The sequence below is a fragment of the Nelumbo nucifera genome, chromosome 1 (genome assembly GCF_055504915.1).
Source record: "Nelumbo nucifera cultivar China Antique chromosome 1, China Antique-T2T, whole genome shotgun sequence".
Lineage (NCBI taxonomy): Eukaryota > Viridiplantae > Streptophyta > Magnoliopsida > Proteales > Nelumbonaceae > Nelumbo > Nelumbo nucifera.
In genome coordinates this window covers 198,824,330-198,852,012 of record NC_142649.1, presented here as the reverse complement: position 1 = coordinate 198,852,012, position 27,683 = coordinate 198,824,330, and the positions used below count along the sequence as shown (strand labels likewise).

The 27,683-nt window shown below is 39.1% G+C and overlaps 1 protein-coding gene across 2 annotated transcripts in view; it reads left to right on the top strand.

The window, feature by feature from the left end:
• Positions 1-26,836, top strand: part of NOA1 (P-loop containing nucleoside triphosphate hydrolases superfamily protein) — a 52,075-nt gene extending 25,239 nt beyond the window's left edge. For both annotated transcript variants that reach the window (XM_010266026.3, XM_010266025.3), the window contains 7 exons: positions 16,597-16,642; positions 19,976-20,094; positions 20,549-20,662; positions 20,796-20,894; positions 20,998-21,087; positions 23,452-23,561; positions 26,475-26,836. In XM_010266026.3, coding sequence (XP_010264328.1) covers positions 16,597-16,642; positions 19,976-20,094; positions 20,549-20,662; positions 20,796-20,894; positions 20,998-21,087; positions 23,452-23,561; positions 26,475-26,724 — 828 coding nt within the window. In that variant the 3' untranslated portion in view covers positions 26,725-26,836. The remainder of the gene's footprint in view (positions 1-16,596; positions 16,643-19,975; positions 20,095-20,548; positions 20,663-20,795; positions 20,895-20,997; positions 21,088-23,451; positions 23,562-26,474) is intronic.
• Positions 26,837-27,683: the final 847 nt, after the last annotated feature.

Here is a 27,683-nt window from a genome sequence, read left to right as displayed (position 1 = left end):
CTTTTAAAATGAAGGAAAGGAAGAATCTTGAGTCCATTATTGAATCATTTAAACTTCTTAGTGCATTCAATTAGATTTAATTAAGCTACTCATAAGTACAAATGGCTTTATCTCTCGGCATGGTATTTGAAAGAAGCCCTGTTTTTGTTTTTTTACCATTCTCCATCTGACTCTCTTATTTCATGTATAACTACTGATGGGATATGAACCCTCCTTCAAATATTCCAGATATTACAGTGAGTTGTGTTGGTCGCCAATTTCACTTAACCATAAAACTGGTCACATTTTACTAGAATATATGCAGTGGCATACATCTTGGGCCTTGCCTTGTATCCCTGTGATGAGGAACCTGTTGTTCACTGGATGATGAGTCATTTTATGTCTTCATGCATTCATCTGCTGTATTTCTAGTCAACTTTGTTTATTTGCTTTGTCATGGTTATGGAATATAGTTGTCAAGAAAAAAACTGCATATTTTCGGCATTTTAGTGCCTTGAACCCATTTTAGGTAACTTGTTTCTCTTAGTTGGTATGATACCCCTATACATTTGATTTCTATACAATGCAAACTTTGCCAAACCCTGATCCAGGTGATTACTGACCTTATTATGTCTTTATTTCCATGATCCTTCTTTGTTGTTATTTACCCAAGCAATTGCAACCTTCGAGTCTTCTTCAACTTGTAAGTCAATAGTTGAGTGATTTATCCCTGTAATCTTACAAGAAAAGAGGAAGAAGAGAGAGAGGAGAGAAGAAAGGAGAGGAGAAGAAGAAGAGAAAAATGTGAGAGTCGAAGAAATCAGTGCTGGCGGCACCCAACATCTCTTTTATTTTAACGGGTTATAACAAAAATAAAAAGTAGAGAATTTGCAAGTAGGTCCCTGGCGGCACACCCTAAAACATAAAGAAAATAACATTTTGACAGCAGTCTAGGCTGACAGCATTCTAACAGCATGAATAAAAAACAGCTTAAGTCTAACAACACTCCCCCTCAAGTTAGGTTGAATATATCTATCAGATGTGAATCAGTCCTCTAATATCAGGTTTAAAATCAGTGATTAACAGTACAAATCAGATCTGAATGATAGTGCAAGAGCTGTGTATGTCGAAGAGAAGAGATAAGAGAAGAAGTCGAATCAGTCTTCCTTCTCCTCTAACCCTATTTTTTTATTAGTCTCTAAAACAAATTGATGATAAGTATACCCTTAAGTGGGCAGCCAGCTTGGCAGTTACATAAAGAGAATAAAATAAGAACAAATAACAGGCCCATTAAGTGAGGCCCATCAACATAAAATAAAAGATAAAATAAAGGATATCACATAAGAGGCTGTTAGGGCCCATTCGGCCCAGTCTCTTTACACTCCCCCTCAAGCTGAGCATAGATGTCAATCATGCCCAGCTTGCTTATATGGTGTGTCAATTTCCCCCTGGGAACTCCCTTGGTCAAGATATCAGCCAGTTGCTCTTCTGATGTGATAAATGGTAACAGACTTCTCCTGGAGAGACTCTTTCCCTTATGAAATGCCTATCAACCTCAATGTGCTTAGTTCTGTCATGCTGAACCGGATTATGTGCAATGTTGATAGCAACTTGGTTGTCACAATAGAGCATCATTGGTTGCTCGTAGTCCACCCCCAATTCCTCTAGAAGGGATCGTAGCCATAGTAATTCTGACACACCATGAGCCATTGCCCTGTATTCTGCTTCAGCTGAGGATCTAGCAACTACTGATTGTTTCTTATTCCTCAAAGACACAATATTCCCAGCAACCAGAGCACAATAACCAGAGGTGGACCTTCTGTCATCAATACATCCTGCCCAATCTGCATCAGTAAAGGCTTCCAGCTTCATGTGACCATGCTTAGCAAATAGAATACCTTTCCCTGGAGTACCTTTCAAGTAGCACAGAACCCTTTTTGCAGCAGCTAGATGAGTATCTTTGGGAGAATGCATAAACTGACTGAGAACACTTACTGCATAGGAAATATCTGGTCGAGTCATGCAAAGGTTAACTTCCCAAGCAGTCTCTAAAACACTCCCTTATCAGACAAAGGTGCACCATCTGTGGCAGAAAGCTTATGATTAGGATCAATGGGAGTGGAGATGGGTTTAGCTCCAAGTTTACCAGTGTCAGCAAGAAGATCAAGGACATATTTGCGCTGAGATATGAATATACCATCCTTAGATCGAGCAACTTCAATGCCTAAGAAATATCGAAGATCTCCCAAATCTTTAATTTAAAATTCAGAGTGGAGAAATGCTTTTAGTTTATTGGCCTCTTCAATGTCATTACCCATGACCACAATATCATCAACATAAACAATCAAGAAGGTCACTAGAGAGTCATTTCTCTTCAAGAACAGTGTATGATCAGATTGTGTTTGAATGTAGCCAAAGAAGACAAGAGCAGCCCGAAATCTCTCAAACCAAGCCCGAGGAGATTGTTTGAGACCATAAAGGGATTTGTGTAGTTTACACACCTTGCCTTTCATTTCTTTCCCATACACTCCTGGAGGTAGAGACATATAGACCTCTTCATGCAGATCTCCATTCAAGAAAGCATTTTTAACATCAAACTGGTGTAGGGGCTAGTCAAAGGTAGCTGCTAGAGAAAGCAAGACCCTAACTGAAGTCATCTTAGCTACAGGAGCAAAGGTCTCAAGATAGTCAATGTCATACATTTGGGTGTAACCCTTGGCAACCAACCTAGCCTTATACCTCTCAACCGAGCCATCAGAGTGATATTTAATGGTAAACACCCATTTACACCCCACTGGTTCCTTCCCTTCCGGCAAGTCCACAACATCCCAGGTATGGTTCTTATATAATGCTTCAAGTTCAGTCATCATAGCATCCCTCCATTCAGGTTGAGACAATGATTCCGGTACAGACCTAGGTATCACATGTGAAGAGGCAGAAGCAAGAAAGGAGTAGTAGGAAGGAGAGAGAAGGCTATAAGATAAATGTTTGGAGATGCAATGGGCTGTACACTTCCTCTTGCCCTTGCGAAGAGCAATAGGAAGGTCAAGGTTAGGGACGACCGAAGATGGGTCGATAGAGGGCTGACTTGTTTCCTCAGGAACTATGGGAGTGGCCAGATGCTCTTCTGAAGGAGTGGAAACAACCTGCATATGTCTAAATCTCCGCCTTTGATAACACCTTTGGAGAGTAGGAGCAGAAGCAAGAGGAGGATTAGGGGTGGGTCTAGTGGAAGAGGTGGACACCCCATGATCAGACTCACAAGGGATGGGAAGAGGAACAGTTGGAGACATAGCAAAGGGTTCATCAGATTTCTCCCCCTCAGGAGGAACACTAAAGAAAGGAGTCAACTCTGCAAAGGTGACATCCCGAGATACAAAGCGGGTGCCACGAACTGGATCAAAACAACAATAACCCTTTTGTGTAGAGGCATATCCCAGAAACACACACTTATGAGCTTTAGGTTCAAATTTATGCCTTTGGTGACTATGAATATGCACATAACAAGTACTCCCAAATACATAGAGAGGGAGAGAAAAGAGATCCTCATCCGGGAAGAGAAGACTAAAGGGGGTTTTAAAGCCAAGGACCCTAGAGGGCATACGGTTGATTAGGTAGGTAGCAGTATGAACAACATCTCCCCAAAACCTTATAGGAACATGGGATGCAAATAAAAGGGATCTGGCAACCTCAACCACATGTCTGTTCTTTCTTTCCGCCACACCGTTTTGTTGTGGAGTGTAGGAACAAGAGCTTTGATGAATAACCCCAAAAGTTTCAAGATAGGTGGATAGGGTTTTCTCAAAATACTCCTTAGCATTGTCAAAGCGGAATATTTTGATACGGGTATTAAAACTGGGTGAGGATGAGTTTATGAAAATTTTTCACAATGATTGGTATTTCATCCCGGGATTTCATGAGATAAACCCAAGTATAACGAGAATAATCATCAATAAAAATGATAAAATACCTGTAGCCCCCCATGGTTGGCATGTGATATGGCCTCCACACATCAGAGTGAACAATATGGAAAGGAGAAAGAGATATTTTATTATTGATTGAATAGGAATGTCTACAATGCTTTGCTAGCTCACATGACTCACAATGAAGACTAGATAAAGACACTCCTTTAAACATATCTGGGAACAGATGACTTAAAGCAGAAAAAGACAAATGACCAAACCGAAAATGACATAACAAAATTTTGTTAACAGACTCTGACACAACTGACTCTAAAGCAACTCCATGAGGTGATCCCAAGGCTTGATCTGGTGTGTCCAGCAGGTATATTCCGTTCGCCTCATGGCCACTCCCAATCGTCCTCTGAGACTGTAGGTTCTGAAAAACACAATGAGTGGGAAAGAAGGTTATGCTGCAGTTCATGGACTTTGTTAAGCTACTAACAGATAAAAGGTTTGTGTTAAGCTTAGGAACATGGAGAACAGAAGATAAGAACAGGGTGTCAGAGGTCTTTATATCTCCTTTACCAGAGGTGGGGGCAAGTGACCCATCGGCCAGGGATATTCTCTCTTTCCCAGAGAGGAGATGGTATGAACAAAAAAGGTTAGATAGGCTGGTCATATGGTCTGATGCACCGGAATCTATAATCCAAGGGAGTTTATGATTACTTGAAACTGAAGCATGATTTGCTGAGGCATATGTACCTGAGTGAGCAAAAGCCGATGAAGATGATGTACTGTTGGAAGGGTGAGTTGAAGAAACCGTAGCTTTTAGGTGATTTAGGAGCCTTCCATACTTCTCAAAATCCAGCTTCATTGCAGCCAATTGCTCAATAGTTGATTTTTCTTCACTTTCCTTACTTCCCCCCTCAGGCACTGTAGCAGCATTAGCAGTCTTGGATTTTCTCACCTGACTGCCCTTCTTAGGGTTATTATTGTTCTTAAACCTATCGGGAAGAAGTTCAGGATGAAGCTTCCAGCAGGTGTCCTTTGTATGCCGTGGTTTCTTGCAATATTCACACAACTGCTCTCTTTTCTTAGTAGGGCCCTTCGGTTTCATTCCCGCATGTGCAAAATGTTCTGTAGATGGACTCTACAATTGCACTTGCCGCCTACTCTCCTCACTACTTATCATAGCATATGCCTGTGAAAGAGTAACCTCATCCCTAGCCAAAATGTTCTGTCTGATACTATCAAACTCAGGGTTGAGTCCAGTGAGAAACTCAAACACCCTATTTCTCTCCACTAGCTTTTTATACATTTCAGCATCCTTTTTACTCTCCCATACCACTGTTTCCATAACATCAATTTCCTACCATAGGGACTTTAGTATGGAGTAGTAGATTGCCACACTCTTCTCCCCCTGTCTCAGGTTCTTCACATCACTTTTCAATTTGTATGCTCTGGCTACATTCAGTTTTTGTGAATAGGTCTCAGTTACACTGTCCGATATCTCCTTAGCCGAAGACATCCAAAGATAATGCTGGCTTATATGAGGTTGCATAGAGTTGACTAACCATCTTATAACAGTATAGTTCTCTTGCATCCATCTTTCAAATTCAGGGTCTGTCTCTTCGGGTTTCACCTTGCTGCCTGTGAGATACCCGAGTTTTCCTCTACTACAAACATAGATTTTTATAGACTGTGCCCAAGCAAGATAGTTCTCCCATCTAGCTTAATTGTGGTAACACCCGTCAAAACGGAATCTACTGGAGCAGGTCCAAAAGCTAGCACCTGCTTGAACTCACTTCCATATGTCTCCATTAATCAAACGAAAATCAAAGAACATAAAATTTTGACTATGTGAACTTACTTGAAGTCAAACCAGAACTTGGGTGCTTGAAAAGGTTTTGCTTCGTCCAGCAGATGGGCGGGAGAGAGAAGACATTGCCGCACCAACCAGAGTAACCCAAACTCTTCCAAACCTGAACCGCCCTCCTTTAGCAGTCACAAGACACCTTCCAAGCACAGAGCACCACACTCAAGCTTCACCTTTCCTGGTAACTCGAAAATCTCTAGTCGGCTAGGGTTTCGGGCAGCAGCAAAACAACATCACTTCTTGGCAAAATCTGGCCAGAACTAAACTCTCAAAACCCTTCTACCAACTAGGCAAGTGATTCTCTATACTATAGAGAACCTATCTCTCCATACACTCTCTTGATTTTAGAGTGTACAGGAACAAAGAAAAAAGAAGAAAGAGGAACTGAACCCACTCTGATACCAAGATGTGAATCAGTCCTCTAATATCAGGTTTAAAATCAGTGATTAACAGTACAAATCAGATCTGAATGATAGTGCAAGAGCTTTGTATGTCGAAGAGAAGAGGTAAGAGAAGAAGTCGAATCGGTCTTCCTTCTCCTCTAACCCTATTTTTTTATTAGTCTCTAAAACAAATTGATGATGACAAGTATACCCTTAAGTGGGCAGCCAGCTTGGCAGTTACATAAAGAGAATAAAATAAGAACAAATAACAGGCCCATTAAGTGAGGCCCATCAACATAAAATAAAAGATAAAATAAAGGATATCACATAAGAGGCTGTTAGGGCCCATTCGGCCCAGTCTCTTTACACTATCATACCCAACTTGTCACACAACTCATTGTGCCGCAGGTGTGGAAGTCCTTTTCTGAGAACGTCAGCAAGTTGCTCCTTGGATTTGACATAAGGGGTGCAAATTTCTCCCTTTTCTAACTTTTCTCTTATGAAGTGCTTGTCCACCTCAATGTGCTTGGTCCTATCATGTAGGACTGAATTACTAGTAGTGTTAATGGCTGCCTTGTTGTCACAGTAGAGGGACATAAGATTGTGAACAATAACCCCAAGTTTCTCTAAAAGATTCTTCAGCCAAAGAATTTTATCCACCCCATGTGCCATTGCTCTATCCTTTGCTTCAGCACTTGACCTTGCCACTACACTTCACTTCTTACTTCTCCATGTCACTCGATTTCTTCCTACAAAGGTACAATACCCACTTTTGGATTTTCTATCATCCACAGCACCTACCCAGTCAACATCTGTGTAGATTTCCATCTTCAGATGATTATGTTTGCTAAATAGTAATCCTGTTCCTGGATGCTTCTTCAAGTACCTAAGAATCCTCTATGCTGCCTCTATGTGTGGTCTTTTAGGGGAATGCATGAATTGGCTTAGGACTCCGACTGAGTAAGCAATGACAGGGTGTGTCATGGACAAATAAAGCAACCTTCCCACTAATCTTTGAAACTGTTTCACATCTTTTAGTGGTTCACCATCACAATTTCCCAGTTTATGGTCAACATCCATAGGGGTATCAGCTGGTTTTGCACCTAGCTTGCCTGTATCCTATAACAGATCTAGGATATACTTCCTTTGAGAGATGAAGATGCCCCTTTTTGAGCAGGCAACCTCAATTCCAATAAAGTACTTTTAGGGGGCCCAGATCTTTCACTTCGAATTGAGAAGCTAGGAATTCCTTTAACTTTTGTATTTTTGTGCTCCAGTTTCCTATAATGATGATATCATCTACGTACACTATCAACAGAGCCACTTGTTCTTGACATCTCTTCACAAAGAAAGTGTGATTAGATTGACATTGCTTGAACCCCATTTGTTGAACTGCCATATGAAATTTACTGAATCACGCTCGAGGAGATTGTTTTAGACCATAGAGAGACTTTGTTAGTTTGCACACCTTACTTTCACTTCCTTTGGCATAAAAACTAGGAGGTTGAACCATGTACACCTCCTCCTCCAAATCACCATTTAAAAATGCTTCTTTATATCCAATTGATGCAATTTTCAATCAAGGTTTTGCAGCAAATGATAGAAGAACCTGTATTGAATTTATCTTGGCTACTGGAGCAAATGCCTCATCATAGTCAACACCATAAACTTGGGTGTACCCTTTAGCTACCAGCCTTGCTTTGTACCTTTCAGTTGTCCCGTTTGCCTCGTGTTTCACTGTAAACATCCACTTACACCCAACTGGGTCTTTCCCTATTGGAAGATCCACCAACTCCCATGTTTGATTCTTATGGAGGGCATTGATCTCCTCCTTCATAGCATATGTCCATTCATGGTATTTTAAAGCCTCTGCCACATTTATGGGTATGGGAATACTATCAACTGCAGACAGGAAGGCACGGTGAGAGGGGGAAATGTGGTCATAGGACACATACTGGGTAATGGGGTGTTTGGTAGTGCATGACCTGACCCCCTTTCCATGAGCAATAGGAATGTCAAGGCCATCCACAACCGAAACAGGGGCTATGGGATCAACAGGTGTTGGACTTACCTCTTAGGAATTAGATAGTGTTGGTTGCTCAGTGTTTGGTGGCTCCACATCTTTGTTACATTGTTGATCTCTACGGCGTTGACGTTGGATGACATGAAAAGGAGCGAGATCCAGAATAGAAGGAAGGGAGACTTGACGAACCCGGGCTTGCTTCTCCTCTTCCACATTACTCTCCCCTTGAGGAGAGGTAGGGAAGAACGGTTCAGACTCAAAAAAAGAGACATCCATGGAGACAAAAAACTTATGACCAACGAGATCAAAGCATCGGTAACCCTTTTGTGAGGAGGGATACACCAGAAAGACACATGGAAAAGATTGAGGATACAACTTACCACGGGGTGGGGACAAGTCATGGACGAAAGCACGACAACCAAACACCCTCATGGGAATGGAAACTGAGGAAACAATAACTGATGAGGGGCCTTGTAGTTTAACACTCTGGAGGGCATGCGGTTTATGACATAAGTAGCAGCAAGTACAACATCAACCCAAAATCGTTTGGGAACATTCATATGTATCATCATCCGTCGGGCTACCTCAAGGAGGTGTCTGTTCTTTCTTTCTACAACGTTTTGTTGTGGTGTTCTTGCACATGAGCTTCTATGAATCAATCCATGGGAAACAAAGAACTCAGTTAGCTCACCATGGAAATATTCCTTTGCATTATTGGATTGAAAAATCTGAACTTCCACGTGGAATTGTGTAAACACCATCCTTTGGAAATCTCTTACGATCTTTAGGACTTTGTCTCTGCTATGCATGGGAAAAACCCATTTATAGTGGGAGAAATCATCAACCAATGTAATAAAGTACTTATACCTACCCTCCGAAGTTATGGTAGTAGGCCCCCACACATCAGAATATACTATGAAAAGGAAAACTTGATCTTTTATTACTTGAAGAAAATATTGTTCTACATTGCTTGCTCAATTGACACGTTTGACAATGGAAATCTGACACTGAACATGGCTTAAATAAAAACGGAAACAAAGACTTTATTATTTCAAAAGACACATGACCTAACCTATTATGCCACAAAAATAAATTGACCCTTATTTGACTGACTATGAGACTCTGAAGATAACACCGAGAAACCAACCTTGTTGTTGAGAGTGTAGAGACCATCCACTAAGATTCCTCTACCAATCGTCCTCCTAGAAGTTAGGTCTTGAAAAATACATGAATCAAGAAAAAAGGTTACACTGCAATTTAATGAATTTGTGATATTACTAATAGAAAGAAGGTTGATAGGTAGCTGAAGGACATGCAAAACATTATCCAAGTTAAGTCCTTGAGGAAGGGATATTGATCCTTGGCCTGCAATGGAGGAAAAAGATCTATCTGCAAGTCTCACCTTATCCCTTCCTGACAAAAGGTTATAAGAACTGAATAGGTTTGGCTTATTGGTCATGTGATTAGAAGCCCTTGAGTCAATGATCCAGGGGGAATCAGTGGCTGTGGAGACATGGAAGGCAGAAGCTGCATTACCTGATGTAGATGCAAATGAAGTAGAAGGGTTACCAGTAGCTAATCTATCCATCTGGCGCAAGGCCCTACCATATGATTCCAAGTGACTACGGAAGGAGTTCATAATGTCTTCCTTGGGGTCAGAACCAATGAAGTGCTCTCGAGTAGTATTAGTTGGCACCCCAACAGACTGAATTTCTTGGGTTACCACATTTGTTGCGCTGTGTTGTATTAGGCTTCTTCTGACTTTGTACCTTACCTTGTTCTTGGTTCTTTACTGCCCACTTTGGTCTCTCATGGAGCTCCCAACATGTGTCACGTGTATGTCTTAAACAACGGCAGTGGGTGCAGAACCACTTATCCTCCATGTTTTAAAAGCACAAGGTGCAAAAAAGGCGTAGGGGTCAATTTGTGCCTGAGGCGCAAGGCGAGGTGTGCGCCTTTTTGAAGCAAGGCACAAAAATACAAAAAAAAAGATAAAAAATAAAAAATGTCAGAAAATTAAAAAAATGCCAAATAAAAATTAAAAAAAATATTAATAGAAAATATAAACTTAAATTTTAAAATAATGTTTTAGAAAACCTATTATCTAAAATTAAAATACATAAACATAAGATGTAAAGCATATTCAAATGAGAATTTAAAAATAAAATCAAACATATAAAACATTTTCAAGCATGTAAAACCTCTAATCTCTTTTTTCACTCAATTGCATTACTTCAAGTAGCTAATGTAAAACATATTACATTCTTGATTCTACGAGTCGCCTTTGTGCCACACCCTCGAGGCAAGCCCAAACAAGTCCATGTTAGGTCTTAAATTCTTAGTTTTCACACAAAAAATAATGATTTTATAGTTTTAATTGCTTTTTAAGAAGGCATTTTATTAGGATGAATGAATAAACAACATGGACTTGTTTGGGCTTGCCTTGAGGGGCGTGGTGGATCAGGTTTGTGCCTTTTGAAAGGGCTGCGCCTAGGACCTAGGCGAGGCGCATACCCTGAAATGCGCCTAGGCGCGCCTCAAGCACACCTTTTAAATCGCTGCTTGTCCTTATCATCGGCTTTCTTCGAATCATTTTTCTTTCCCATATTATTTCCACCCATTGCAGCTAATGCTACCACATCACACTCTGCCTACTTTCCTCAGGCTGAACAAGGGCATACACCTCTTGGATTGAAGGCAACTCTTTAAAATCTGAACTGTAAGGGGTTCATATATGGGGTTTAGTCCCAACAAGAAGGCGAAAACCCTCTACTGAGAAACCAACTTCTTATAGGCTCTAGCATCATCCTTGTGTTTCCATTCTATAGCCTGATAGTGGTCCAATTCCTTCCAAATTGAGGTAAGAGCTGAATAATAGGCTGATAAGCTACGGTTTCCCTGTTTACAAGTTGAAGATTCAGCTTGTAACTGATAGATCTTAGCAAAGTCCCTTTGCTCAGAATAGGTGGTTTTGGCCTGTTCCCATATCTCATTTGCAGTATCTGCCCACATAAAATTCTTTTTCACATCAGATTCCATGGCTGCAACAAGCCAGGACATCACCATACTGTTTTCTTGGTCCCACTGATCATGTTCAGCAGTCCCACTCTTGGGTTCTTTCACCCTTCCATTTATGTAACCAGCTTTTCCCCTTGCTGTTACATAAGTTTTACACCTTTGGCACACTCCAAGTAGTTCAGACCATTTAAAGGAGTAATCGGCATAGGGAACATCATGCTTTCGGTCCCCATACCTGCTGTACCACGGGTTGATGTAACCCTAGATGATGCAGAATCATCATTCACCATTTTCAAAGGCAGGTCTACAAGTCAAAAACAAAACTGTAGGTGCACAAGACCAGTCCTCACACCAGTACTACTTCTAATAGTCACAATTAAGGCACAAAATTCCACACTGCTTTTGAAAAACATGTACACACTACTGAAGGGCTACTTGCAGCACATAAACAGTCCAAAAAACAGTCCAGGAAGAAGTATACTGCTGTAAACTCCACACTTAACACACCAATTTTAAACACAGCACATACCTGGACAAAGGGGATCACACACCCCTGTACAGCACCTGTACGAAGGTGCAGAAAACACAACTAGGCCTTCACAGCTGATGTAATCTTAGTTATGTGCCGCAGGGGCACTTTTGTCATTTTAACTTTTTAATTTTTATGTAGTCACCCTAACTTATAAATACAAATGCTGGGCACCGCCAGCTTATGTTTTTGGTCTAAATCTTTCGCCTCTTCCTTCTCTCCTCTCTTCTTCTTCTTTCTTCTTCCTTCTTCTCTTCTCCTCCTCTCATCTCTTGATTGAGATCTTTCTTCTTGCCGAAATCATGGTATCAGAGCAGGTTGGTGCTCTGTAAATTTTTTTTTTTGGTCGATGACATCCTCTGTGTACACTTGACTGAGAATGAAGAAACGAAGTCAATTTTGGACCTGAGAACTCATTGGCTGAATCTCCCTCTCCAGTTCTGGGCAGAAACTCAACTGAAGTGATTGCAGAAGATTGTTCTGGACCTGAGAACTCATCGGCTGGATCTCCCTCTCCTGTTCTGGGCAGAAATCAACTGAAGCGATTGCAGAAAATTCTTGATGACTGGTTGAGTCCTTCCAAGAGATTGGTGGCTCCTTTTTTCTATTCTCTTTTATTATTCTTGGACTGGAAATTCCAGAAATCACCTGAACTGAACTTGGACAGGTTTTTTTAAACCTTTTTTTCTTTGGTTCTTTGTGCTGGTACCAAGAACAGGTTGAGGGTTGCCTTGACCGAATGGTATAAGGGAGGTTTAAACCCTTCTTTGTGGGTCAGATGATCCAGAAACCTGTGAACTTATGGAATTAGTTGTAGGTCATGAGTGACCTGGTTTGGTTGACTGTTACAGAAACCGTGTATTGATGCTTGTGGCTTATATTAGCCTTGGAGAGGCCCGTTAGATCAGTGAAAGTGTGTTGCAGCAAGGGCTGTGATTGTGTTCCAACTGTCAGAAAACTTAAAGTAAGGTTTGTGTGTATTGACTGAAGTGAAGGGACTGTTGTTGTCTTAGTAAGCGTCAGTCATGAATTCTGAAGATTCAGCAACCTCTGGAACCTCTTTTAACCAAGGAGGAATGAACAACAGTATTGACTCCATGAGCCTTCCAACGTATGGTATACACAATTTCAAGCAGAGATTTGAACTTTCCAATCAGACAATGCCAAAGAGTACTTTCATGGTGACTTCACAGAATTTTTTGAAACTTGTGGCTCTATTCATCATAGTTCTTATTCTCGAACCCCTCAACAGAATGGGGTTGTAGAGAGAAAGAATCGTCTTCTCTTAGAGGTTGCTCGAGGGTTGTTGATACACATGAATGTTCCAAAAAGGTTCTGGGTGGATGCTGTTATGACTGCGGCTTATCTTATCAATCGGATGCCATCTCATCTCTTGGAGTACAAGTCCCCTCATCAGCTCATCTTCCCTACAGCTCCATTGTTTCCTATCCCTTTGCGTGTCTTTGGGTGTAAGTGTTTTGTCCATGATCTATCACCTACCCGTGGTAAGCTAGATCCCAAAGCCATTGTTTGTGTTTTCCTTGGCTATCCCCTTTCCCAAAAAGGTTATTGTTGCTTTGACCCTATTTACAAAAAGTATTTTGTATCTATGGATGTTTCTTTCTTTGAAGATGTGCCTTTCTTTCTTGCTTCTCCTCAGGAGGAGAGTCCAAGTGAGGAGAAACAGAGACAGGTTTTGTTGGCTTCTCCTCTTGACCCTCCTCCATTTTGGGTCTTTCGTAGATAGCAGTACAAAAGTCAAGGTTGTGATCAACGAAGTTCAATAGACACAGAGCATCCTGAAGCTGTGTAACCTGTACCATCGAACTCTCAGGGGTTGAATCAATCACCGTATCTAGGTACTATTGTTCTAGTTGACATCCTTGTGCCCATTGATATTGATACTTCTAATTGTGATCTGGATCTTCCTATTGCTAAGAGGAAAGGTGTCAGATCATGCACCACACACCACCCGATGGCCCTTTCCTTATCCTATGAGCATGTTTCATCCTCTTTCCGTGCTTTCCTCTCTACTATTGACAGTGTTTCCTTTCCTAAGAGTGTTGCAGAAGCTTTACTTGCTCCTGAATGGACAGATGCAATGAAGGAGGAGGTCAATGCCCTTCACAAAAATGGCACATGGGAGCTGGTAGATCGTCTTGAAGGAAAGGAACCTGTGGGGTGCAAATGGGTATCCTCTGTGAAACATAAGGCAGATGGCACAGTGGAGAGAGGTACAAGGCCCAACTAGTTGCAAAAGGTTTTTCACAGGTGTATGGAGTTGATTATGTGGAAACCTTTGCACCTGTAGCAAAAATGAATTTTATTCGAGTCCTCCTTTCTTTAGCAGCAAATCTAGATTGGGAACTTCATCAGCTGGACATTAAAAATGCTTTTTTGAATGGTGACTTAGAAGAAGTGTATATGATCCAACCTCCAGGTTTTCGTGCTAAAGGAGATGAACAAAAAGTATGTAGACTAAAGAAATCTTTGTATGGTTTAAAACAGTCTCCAAGGGCCTGGTTCAGTAGGTTCCACAATGCAGTTCAACAGATGGGTTTTAAGTAGTGTCAGCCTGATCACACACTCTTTGTGAAGAGAGAGTAAGGAAGAATGATAGATTTAATTGTGTATGTTGATGACATTATTATCACCGGTGATTGGGACTCAGAGATACAAAAATTGAAGAGATTCTTGGCCACTCAATTTAAAGTGAAGGATTTGCGGCCTTTACATTATTTCCTTGGAATTGAAGTGGCCGCTCTAATCAGGGTATCTTAATCTCCCAGAGGAAATATGTTCTTGATCTCCTGAAAGATACGGGGAAGCTTGGAGCATAACTTGCTAACACTCCTATAGATGTAAACCATAGGCTCAGGGATTGCAGTGATGAGCCCATAGCAGATATAAAGCAGTATCAAAGATTGGTGGGTAGACTTCTCTACCTATCTATGACAAGACCTGACATTGCGTATGCAGTGGGAGTCCTTAGTCAGTTTATGCATGCTCCCAAGGCCACACACTTGGAGGCAGCACACAGAGTTCTTAGATATTTGAAGAAATTCCCTAGGACAAGACTCTTGTTTGGAAAACATGGGCATATGATAGTTGAGGTTTACACTGATGCAGATTGGGCTGGTTCTGTGAATGACAGAAAATCTACTATTGGCTATTGTGCTTTTGTTGGGGGAAACTTGGTTACTTGGAGGAGTAAGAAACAAAGTGTGGTGGCCAGATCGAGTGCAAAAGCTGAATATAGAGCCATGTCTCATGGTGTGGCAGGACTTCTATGGATAAAGAATCTCTTGGGTGAATTGGGCTTTCCTCTCAGTGATCCTATGTCATTATACTGTGACAATAAGGCTGCTATTAACATTGCAACCAACCCTGTTCTCCATGATAGAACTAAACATATAGAGGTTGACAAACACTTCATCAGGAAAAAATTGGAAAAAGGAGGAGTTTGCACTCCCTACATCATCTCTGAGGAACAACTAGCAGACACCCTTACTAAAGGATTAAATTCCATGCGGCACTATAATCTTTGTGACAAGTTGGGGACAATTGATATCTATGCCCCAACTTGAGGGGGAGTGATGTAATCTTAGTTATGTGCCGCAGGGGCACTTTTGTCATTTTAACTTTTTAATTTTTATGTAGTCGCCCTAACTTATAAATACAAATGCTAGGCACCACCAGCTTACGTTTTTGGTCTAAATCTTTCGCCTCTTCCTTCTCTCCGCTCTTTTTCTTCTTCTTCTTTCTTCTTCCTTCTTCCTTCTTCTCTTCTCCTCCTCTCATCTCTTGATCGAGATCTTTCTTCTTGCTGAAATCAACAGCATTAGCCGAAGGTAAAAAAGGAAGCTTCACAGCATCGGCCTCCACCAACTAGGGTTACCTTGGTGCTACGACCAAGGAAGAACCCAGAAGAAGTGACAAGAGGTATTTCTTATCAGTCCGGTTAGATTTTTTGTCTTCATAGTCCAAGAAAACTGACGCCTGGGTGTGATGGATACTTCTCAGTGGAAAACACAACTCCTATTGCCCAGAGTTGTGCTCTGATCCCATGTAATCGTACAAGAAAGAGGAAGAAGAGAGAGGAGAGAAGAAAGGAGAGGAGAAGAAGAGAAAAATGTGAGAGTCGAAGAAATCAGTGCTGGCGGTAGGTCCCTGAATCCCTGGCGGCAGTCTAGGCTGACAGCATTCTAACAGCATGAATAAAAAAACAGCTTAAATCTAACAACAGAGCCCATGCAGCACTGCCCATAATTCTGTTCTAATAAGTCACCTTCCGCTATGGTCCTGAAAAAATTGCTTGGATGTGTCATTCCCAATTCCTGAATACACTTCCTACCTGTCACCAAAGCTTAACAATTATATATAATTTTTCATCCAGGAAAAACTATCTCTTTGTCAACATTGTCTTTGTCTTTCAATCCAATAATGTTTCGTTAGATAAGAAGAGATTTGACAAATACCGATAACTCTTGAATAGAATATTAGAATGGAAAGTGAACTATTGGTTTTAAGTCTTCTCTGGTGATAAATCAACAATTTAAGGCAAATATATTTTAAATTTGTACATGTGCAATTCATATAGAAGTTTTACCTTTCTTTATCATCCTTGGACAGCTACATATTTGTGCTTGCACATTCATTTGCATGTTTCTTAAGTACTTTGGAGACTATAGGATGTGAAACAATATCAGCAATCTTTCTTTATGTGCCATTCAGTTATTTGCTTTTGTTTTTCATGTGTTGACATTTTCTGCTATTTTTTTAAAGTTTTAGTTCTCCATAGTCAGCTTTCAAACTTTATACTGCATCTGTTTAGTTTCAAATTTGTGCATTGTGTGTCTTATATAAGTGCTGCTCTCATGGTACAGGGATCAGCTAATGTTGGAAAATCTGCATTCATCAATGCTTTACTGAGTAAGTTACTGTGACTCCTTTCATCCACTCCTTGCTTCAGCATGGATTATATAATCATTTAAAGGGAGACCTTTTACCCCTTGTATGTGTTTATCAGCATGGGAGTAGGACACAATTTTCTGTTTCTTATTATTGAGAGTTTAGATGATTTCATTGCTTGGGGCTAATGTTTCTAGCTTTTCCTCTTTGCACTCCACATGCTTCTCCTATTAGTGTTTTTTGTTTGCATTATGCATGTTATTTTATTGGTCTCAAACAGACAATCCTTTTGTAGTTACGAAAAATATCTATTAGATTTGCAGTGCCAATTTCACAGATAAACCTACAGAACTTCCTGATATATTTATCTTTAATGACACATTAACTCTTCCCAGTTAGAATTCAAAATCAGATCTGTTGATTTCCTTGAACTCTGTAAACCATTGGCGCTGCCCATTGATAGCTATAATTATATAACCCTAGCAAGTGCACTAGTTATCAAGTAGTATAAAAATATCGTTCCCACGAGGATTTAACAAAATAAGTATTAGAACTATAGCTTCCTTCAATTATTTGAACAACCGAATTCTAACAATAGGAACTACTGAAAATTAAAGATAGAAAAAGAAAGAACAGAAATAAAAACAAAGGCAATCAACGACTGAACTTGCAACGATTTAATTGAAAGCGCTAGGACTATTGGTCCACCTAACCATCCCAATGAACATCAATTTATTAAATTAACCAAGATGATTTATTATTTTCATAAGCTGAAGTCTTTCCTAATTTATTTGATATTCCCTCCCAGGATATATCAGACTTACTTCTATCAAGTAACCCTTCGATCCCTCGATTAGGGTTCTCGAGATAGAAAGTGCATTAAGTTCTATGAAAAACCTGTGTCATCATATGAATCATGTATATATATTCCTATATACCTTTCAATTCACACTATGAATTATTTAGTCTTTTATATGAATTCCCCTTCTGGTTCATTCATATAAACCAAATCAACTAGGAGGTGGCCAAGCTCCTAATTGCATTATGCATAATAACTCATAGACAATATGAAAATAAAAACAACTTGGTTGAATTAAATAAAAATCAATCCATGGTCGTGGTTAGGCTTTCCACAGCCCTAGCTACAAATAGATTAGTTCATGATAAAGGAAATTAAACAAACAAGGTATAAGAAAGAACTCATGATGTCACCCCTTGAGGTTGAGATCGATGAACTTCTTCTCCTTGCCGCCACCTTCCTCCTTTTCTCCTCCTGCGTTGTCGACTGCCTTCTTGAAGGCTGAAGCTCTCTTGGAGGATTTCTCCTTGATTGCTCCAGAAATTGATTGATGCCTTGGTGCTAGTCCGCCCCCCCTTTATATAGCTTTAGGAGGAGGGGCTGTTTCCAACTCCTTGGAGTTCTTCCTTAAAAATAGAAAGTCCTAATCTAATCCTATCCTTATCTCTTATCTAGTAATCTCAATCTCCTTTATCTTTCTAGAATTACATCAGAAAATTAAATTTGATAGGACTCTTTACAGTTTCTTATTCTTGCATTCGTATTAGGCTTCCTCAACGAATTGGGCCGCTGCAAGGCTTCTCTGCGAGTTGGGCTTTTGCTGCGAACTGGGCTTCCCTGCGAATTTGCTCAGACTTCGGGTCCGATTTTGACTTCGATGCAGCCCGAATCTATCAAAACTCAAAACATGAAAGTTGTAGAGTTCTTCCTTATCTTTCCAATGCATCTTGAATCATCTCAATCGGAGTCCGGATGGGAGAGTTATGCCCAGATTACTAAGCGGCGCCGAAACTGTGCAAACTCACCCGATTAGCCTTGTTTTTCTTCTGACGCCTTCTTTCATGCCCTGAATCGAAATACAAGAGTAATGAGTCCAATTAAGTACTAATTAAGTATAAAAGACTGTATATTTAGGGATAAAAATATGATAATTTTTATTCTCATCACCCATGATAAACAAGCTAATGCCTTTCCATATTCTTTATAATGGTTGTGATCTATGTTTAATGATTTCTTTATGCCTCTCCTTCCACATATGCCATATTGTAATGTGGAAGAGGTAGTTCTCCAAAACGCTGCTATCTTAATTTCAAAAGAAATTGTTTGCCAAGATTAGAGAAGAGGTACTCAGGTAGGGATCTTCTGTTCAACTCTATGGATGTATAGGAAAACCACCAGATCTCTGTTGCAGCCTTACATTGTAAGACACAAGAGGTTGGCTGATACTTCCACTTACACATTAAAGACTTGCCAAGTTGATATTCCTTGATTTGAGCTGATTGGGTACATATCTTTTTCAAGGCCATTAGTGGCACAAGACATGCAAAGATACTCATGGAGCACCCTATTTCCTCATAATTTAGATAAATCTGAAGTGGCTTCTGCAACTCTTATAAATTTGGTGTAGGATGACTGAACTAAAAACTCACCTTTGGAATCATCTAATCCTTTGGTCCTTGGCATTAGGGAATATTAGTTCATCATCCTCCAAAATCCCCGGCAGTATGATACATTTTTCTATCTCCCAGTCCAGTACTAGCCTTCTAAAGGTTGGATGGTGAAGGAGGCTCACTGCTTATTCGCACTTACCTGAGTGGAGTCACATGACTCACATCTACTGATGCAGAGAGACAATGTTTTGAAAACTGGAGAAAACTTTAATAACATAAAACGTCCTGGTTACCTTTTCCAGTTCAACTAATAGTATAAAAAAAATCTGGTTTATCAGTTTTAACTGAACCGGTAAGGGTTCTTCTGATGAACCAAGTTTTGATCAGCCAGCCCAGTCTGATTTAGAAAAGGATCCATGTTACAGCAACAGAGTACCAATTTTTTTACTGATAATGATCAAATTAAAAGAAAAAGAACTTACATTTTTTTATTGTCACCAGGAGGCTAATGTCCTTTATTAATTCTAATTTCACTATTTCTGTAACTTAGTGGTTTTATTCAATACCAGTTGCCCACTAATTCAAATCAATCAAGCTGTCTTAGTTTCAAGTTCATCAATCTACTTTTTTTCTTTTTTTCTTTTTTTCTTTTGAGGTGTAAGTTCATCAAGTTCATCAATCTACTTGTGTCCAGGCTTTTCATTTTAATAAGTGTTCAATCATTTTAATCGATTCATCATCATCAGCATCATCATCATCATCACCACCACCACCACCACCACCACCACCACCACCTTTGTTATTGTTGTTGTTGCTATTCTAAATCTGTTTCTATATGGTATTTCCTTTCTTTCTTTCAAGGTTTTTTATTCTATCTTTAATCTATAAATGTATAAGGCAGATTTTTTTTTTATATTTTTAACTTGTTACTTTTTGAAATAATAGAGATGATGGCACAAAAGGATCCAGTAGCTGCAGTGGCACGGAAATACAAACCAATCCAGTCTGCTGTTCCTGGAACTACCTTGGGTCCTATACAAATAGATGCTTTTCTTGGAGGCGGGGTATATTCTTATCTTGACAATGTTTATTGGAACTTGGGGCTCTTCCCTGTCTTCACTAATTATCTATCTTCTGAGTTCCCAAGGACATGCTTTTTACTACTGTTAATAATGAATTGTTATGCAAGTTTTTTTTTTTTTTTTGTACACTTCTTCTTACCCTTGTAACAATCCTTTTCTTGCCTACTTTTTTTTTTTTTTTGAACTTGACATTTTTTTTTATTTTCCTTGTGTGGTCATGTTTAGTGCCCGCCCTATCTTTCTAAAGCGATCAGCTTTATATCCTTGAACTCATGTCCTATCTTTCTAAAGAGTCACTATATTCGTTGAACTAATCGGAGTTTTAAAGCTCACCCATGAGAAAAGAAGAAAAAAGAATTTGATGTTTGTTGACATGGACTTTCCTCTCTAAAGTCAAGATAAAACCTTACTAGTTGTTTTTTCTCATGCATTACAGAAGTTATTTGACACACCTGGAGTACATCTCCACCATAGGCAAGCAGCAGTTGTTCATTCAGAAGACCTACCTGCCCTTGCTCCTCAAAGTCGTCTCCGGGGTCAAATATTCCCTGTATGTTCCCTTTTGTCTTTCTTCTAACATTTCCTTGCATATATTATTCCAATAACAAACAAACAAACATTTCCTTAAAGATTTCAATTTGGGCCTTATGCTTTTTCCTAACCTAACATATTGGAATGTTCAGGTAGCTTCCCAAAAGACAATGTCATGTGAAACTGAAGCCAGTGATTTGAATGGATTTTCATTTTTTTGGGGAGGTCTTGTCAGAATTGATGTCTTGAAGGTTTTTCTCCTAATATCTTTTTCCTTTTTACTTTTGTGTTCATTGGTTTTACCACTGCAAGACAATGTTATTCAGTTTTAACTGATTAGACAAGAAATTCCAGGTGCATCCATCTACACGTTTAACCTTCTATGGACCCAAGGCATTGCGGATTCATATGGTACCCACTACTCAAGCAGATGAATTTTACCAGGTAATCTTGAGTTCTTTGTTTTCATAATTAGGCTGCATTTGTCATTCCTTATTTTTAAGGACTTATCTCCTTTTTGCAATTAAAATGCCCCTATGAACACAGTTTTTAACTGCAAAATAAGGAATGCCAAATGAAACCTCGGTTCTTTTCCATAACTGGAATATTGAGGTTGCTTAGCTTATTAAATTGCTTTTGCTGGTTCAAACCCATTTAGTTCTACGAACCGCCTTGGCTCCCCCTCCCCCCTATTTCTATTTTTACCAAATGAAACTGAGTATCATGTATCTTTCAGTTATGTGTGTATGCATATATAAGTTAAGAAAAAGAAAGCTCTTTGATTTCTTGTTGTCTGGATAAATATCATCATCATCATCCAAGCTTTATGCAAACTATATGGGGTCGGCTACATGAATCCTGTTTCACCCTTCCATTCTGTTTAATGCCATATCCATTGTTTAATTATGAGCACTTAAATCATTTCTTACAACTTCAATCCATGTCCTTTTGCTCTATCCATAACTCTATTAGCCCCTTCAACTTGCAACAGATCACTTCTTCTTACGTGTGCTGTTGATGGTCTTCCATGCATTTGACTGAACCATCTTAGTTTACTTTCTCATTTTATCACCTATTGGAGCTGCTCTCTTTTCTGATCCTACCCTTTCTAATTTTTCCACTCATCATTTCTACCACACTCCTTTTTTGGGCATATTTCTTGACTGCCGATTCTGCTTCATACAGCATAGTTGGCCTTACAACTTTTATATAGAATTTTCCTTTTTATCCAAGTGGTATTTGCCTATCATTAGAAAGTATTGGGTCAGAAGTGAAATGGCAGTGGCACGGAAATACCTTCCATTTCATTTCTGACCCAATCCTTTCTAGTTTTTCCACTCATCCGCCTCATCATACACATTTCTGCCACACTCGTTTTTTTAATTTGTTGTTTCTTGACTGCCCAATACTCAGCTCCCTACAGTATAGTTGGCCTTAAAACTGTTCCATAGAAATTTCCTTTTAATGTCAGTGGTATTTGCCTATCACATGAGATTCCAGGTGCACCCCTCCATTTTGCCATCCTACTCTAGTTCTATGGGTGACAGCCTCCTCAATCTCTCCCTTGTTATGAATATCTGGATAAATATATACCAAATAAAATGATGTACTAAAAATTTCTGGCTACACAATTGCAGCCAATGTAATTCTTAACTCTTGCCTTCATCTTACACCATCCTTGGAAAGTTGGTGAGGCAAAAGAATCCCTAAGTTCCTAATAGCTGAATATATTCTGATTGAGGCTTCATAAGGTAATAACACTTAGAGATTTAAAGTTCTTGAAACATAATTTCATAACCAGAGATGATGTATCGGCATTTCATCCAATGCAATAGAGTTTCACAGATGAAAACTGATGCTATTGGTTTCACTTCTCTTTTATAAGTGGGAATGTGAACAAGGTGAGACTCTTCCTTGATAAATTGTTTTGTATGATACGATCTGGCTTGCAGGGCAATTGGGTTAAGGCCTTTTTAACTTTGAATAGGTTCTGGAAATAATCTACAGTGTGATATTCAGTCATCTCGTGCAAAATGGCACCTGTATTTCATTAGCATATGGTTGGCCATAACATCTGTCGGGAGGGGATCTCCTCCATAAGGGCAATAAATCAACAACTTTGAAAGTTGTGGATGTGTTCACCATCTAACAATCATGACAAATTGTAACACCATTACAATTACAGTTGGGAAATATTGAAAAAATAAATGTTTCCTCCAGTTGTCGTTTTCATGTTGAGCCTAGAGATGAATCAATGATGCATAGGCATGCCTTGGCAACTTACATAAGATGGTGAAGTTTTATCTGTGCTTTTATGATCCAGCTGGGTTACCCTTTTGGCTTCTGTGACTGTTCCATGATCCAGAAATAGAACTATTGTTAACAACTTCTTTCAACCCTGTGCTTCGTATTGTCAAATGCTTTAATTTTCCCATGTGAATGTGTGGTTTTGATCATGGAAAGACTAAACAACCTTTGGGTATCATTATAAATCTACAACAATGAAGATATAAGGATTCTTAAAGGATCAAGTTCAGGTATGATCCAATTTTTCTATGTATTAATGTATTATCATGATATATCCTGAGTACTTTTTCCATGTAGCTGTATACAATCAAATAGCACAGTTGTTGAGGGTGTCTTGCCTTCGGCAAACTTCCTGTAGTCATGCCATTAATGTTCTTAGTTTTTTAATCTGCAAGATGGGATTAGTTATCCATGTTTTTCTATTAGTATTGATTATACATGTTTATCTTACATGCCATTGTCCATATAATACTTTGGCTTGCCTTCATTTGATTATTGCAGCAAGAACTTGGAGTTCTATTGACACCACCAACTGGGAAACAAAGTGCAGAGAATTGGGAAGGACTCCAAACAGTGCGTCAGCTGCAAATAAATTTTGAAGATCGAAGGAGGTATGGCTGATTTTCCCAATGTCAAGGTGTGCTAAGGCCTTGTATTTTCTTTTTCCAAGCTAAATGCATATGCTTCTGTCCATTTGCCAGTAGCCTTAGATCTGGATAGATTCCATCTAAGAAACTCCCTGCACAGAATTTGACCATATATGCCTATTAACTAAAAAAGAGACCATATATATATATTGGTCATTATGTCATTTTGCTCTTATCGCACTCTTTAGAGTATCATGAGAAAAAAAAAAGGAAAACATGTCAAATGGTTCATAAAAAGGTTTTGGTATGAAATTTTGCAACCATAACTTACATTGCATCGTAGATCCCACCCATTACATGTGCTCCAAGGTTCAAAGTGTCGACACGTATCGGCCAATACGTATCGTGCCGATGGCTTCCCGATACGCCCCTCCAGGGGTTGTATCAGGTCAGACCATGGTTCAGAGGGTAGCTGGGACTTAAACCGACCCCTCTGAACCGGTTTTGATAAAAGATAAATAAAACATAAAAAAAGCACCGATACCAGCATATCGGCCTGTGTCGATACTTTGAACCTTGATGTTCTCTAAATTTACTGGTATGTCATTGTTAATCCATCATGAAGGTCCATCTGATATTTGTCTACATTAATGTGAGTCAACAATCCATCATCCTGCACAGTTCTGATTAGCTAGTGACCCAACTTTTTAGATTCTGCTTTTTCTTTTTGAAGCATTAACGGTTCTGATTAATGTTCATGATAATTAGGTTATAGTGGGTTCACATACTTGATGGACCGTGTAGAGAAGCCTCTATTTGATACAATGTTTTTAATTGCTTTTTTTTTTCCTGGTATGAACTTCTATTATAACTTGAGCCAAATTATTTATTGTGCTCCAATTACCAACATTAGGGGAAATTATTGATATGGGAAATTTTGAATTTTCTAGTGAAATAAGGAAATGTGGATCAAGACCCTTGCAAAATTTTTCCTCCAATAGAAACTTGTGCCCACCAGCTCCTCTTTGTATTCAATCTCTGCCCAGCTGCTTCTAAAATGACTTTCACACATTCAATGGCCTTTTTTCTACTGTGTTATTATTGTTAGAAAGCTCTGTCAAAGAGAAAAGTAGTTTTTTCTTTTTTTTTTGTGCTTTTTTATGAAGGCAGAGTACATTTTCATATATTTTTTTTATTTTTGTCTTTTATATTTATTTATTTAATAATTTATCCATTTGGTTTTTATAATAACAAGGAGAAAGAGTATAAAGAAACATTTTGTTTTTGGGTTCTTAATTGATGACAGATTATAGTCTAGGTGGTCAGTTAAAGCAGGCATCTGTAGACTGTAGAGCTGAAAGTTGCAATGCCCACCCCACAAAGAAAAAGTATGAAAATATTCAAGTGACATAAAATAGGATTTGTGCTTAGGTTGGTTGTGCGGGATGACTCCAAAAAATAAATAAAATAAGTGCAGAGTTTCCTGCATTATTCTTACCTTTGCTTAGGGAATTTTAATCATTTTTTTTGGTAAAAAAATATGATCTATTATATTCCTAGAGGATAAATTATTATTATTATTATTATTATTATTGTTATTATTATTATTATTATTATTGTTATTGTTATTGTTATTGTTATTGTTATTGTAAAATACAAACATACTCTGAGTGAGTTTTCATAAATTGACTTAGAAACATACCTTGAGTTTTTCAAATAGGCTTAAATATACCTTATGGGCTGACCCATTAGACTTAAACATGCCCTCATTTCTTGTCCTATTTCATGAACCTCTTTTAATATTCTAAAAATCCTATTTTACCCTTTGAAAATAAAAGAATCTTTTAAAACAATATTCCTCCTTTTCTTGCTCTGTTTCTACAACCACAACAGAACATGATTATTCAAGGATCTTGCTTAATTTTTTTTAACCCAAGTTCTCTTTTGCAGCCATACTAGTTGCATGAGGTTCCCATTTGACTTAAACATGAGTATAAGGAGCTTGCCCATTAAGAACAAATTCAAAATGGTGAGACAAAGGAAACTGAGACGGAGACCATTGAAGAAACTACTCTCAAAACCCATCTCTGTAGGACCCTTTTTCCTGGCATTGTAAGGCAGCAAGCTTATAGATTTGATGTGTTGGGAGGTGTCTTTGCCAAGGAATGGGATCTAAGAAAGGGGAGAGAAAATTTTGTTGGCACCATGTTGAACTTCCAAGGGGAAATTTGAATATCTCATTATTCCACAAAACCATGCTGACGTTCTTTGTCCTCCTCTGGAACTCCAAGGCATCCTCACTCGTCAACAATAATCCCTTTTGTTGGCATGTTGATGGAGCTCTTGTCTTCAGGGTAAATTCACTAGGCCTTGTTTCAAACAAATTTACCCTTGGGATTGCCTCCAGAATCACTGAAAAATCAGTGATCACCATTACTTTGGGTCATGTTCCCAGATTGGGTCTCTCTGATTGGTCAATCTTTTCTTTCTGAGATTCCTAGTATGGAGCATCCTAATATGATTAGAGGTGAAAAGAGAGTGGTTTTGTGATTGGGAGCACATTCTTAAGTTTTTGTTGACAATGGATCATTCTGAAGAGGCTGCTAATCTAGTTCTGCAGTCTCAAAATTGTTGTTCATTTCATCGACACATGTGGATCACATTCAAGATAAAGTGACCAAGCACGAGATGGAGTTGGATTCAGTGGGGTCTGGGTCTCTGGTTCTTTTTGAAAATTTAAATAATTATAGAGGGTAAAATAGTCTTTTACAGTTACAACGTATATTTTAAGTCTATTTGAAAAACTCAGGGCATGCTAAGTCAATTTAGGAAAACCCAGAGATATGTTTAAGTCTTTTACCCTTATTATTATAGTTTGGAATCAGTTCTATCTCTACTGCCAATTTTAAGATCCTAAACATGGGTTTTCTTTGGCAGACCCGTTTGTGATGTTGCTATATCTGGCCTTGGATGGGTAACCGTGGACTTCTTCTGTACAATGCATGAAGGTTCTATATCAGGTAGTGAAGAAAGTGGCGAAAAACTACAGTTGGCCATTCATATCCCCAAGCCAGTTGAGATCTTTGTTCGTCCTCCTATGCCGGTTGGCAAGGCTGGAGGAGAGTGGTACGAGTACAGAGAGCTAACGGAGAAGGAGCAGGAATTAAGGCCCAAATGGTATTTCTGATATTAGAATTTTGTGCTTCTCCGGTCTCCACAATGTATGATAAAGTTACAAAGCGCTGCTTCTGTAATGACATTCTTTTTTTTTCTCTTATTGAGATGTCTGATTCCTGTTATTGTTGGTTAAGAAATCCTTGATTTGGGTGGTGATGGTGGATCATGCCGGGTCAGAAAATCAACCCGAATCGTGAAAGCCCATAATACAGTGTCGGTTCAATTGGCTGTGCAATCATCAGGCAGGGTAATATGTTCCCTTCCGTGGCCAACACAATGCTCGCGTTTTGATTATTAACATATGCAACAGAGGATCGGGAATTCAGCACATCCACCATTAATTGGGTCTTTTCTAAGAGATTTCAAGCAAGGTTTTAAAAATGGACCCGGAACCGGAACTACTTTGATCATCGGCTTGTCCAGTTTGAACAGACGGTCCATTCTAACTTAAAAAATAAAAAACAGCCAAAAATTGTCTGGGTTCAGATTGATGGTTTGACTGCTTGGGTCAGTGTGTTGCTGACTAAGTCAATGGTTTATGGCCAAGGACCAGGTTAAGTGTGAAACGGAACCAGTTGCCTGGTTGGTTTCTGGGCGGAACGGTCCTACTGTCCAGATAACGATGGTCGGAAAACACTGATTTCAATTACCATGTAAATGAGCATGGCTGGATAATTAATACATGAATATGCCAAAAGCATTTCATTAACCAAAGACAAGAAATAGTCAAAAGCACAAAGAACCCAAAGTAATGGAGCTCGGATCGGCAAGTTTTTAATGAGCTTTGTAGTAAACACTAGCAATCATCAACTGAGCTACTTACTGTCCGAACTCACACATGGGATCATTAGTATAAGCGACACCCGGAAGTTAAAAAGTAAAAAAAAAAAAAAAAAGCTTCCATCAGCTTCTCTCTCTCTCTCTAAAATCTACAATGGTACATGAATGTAATAGTAGAAGTAGAATTGA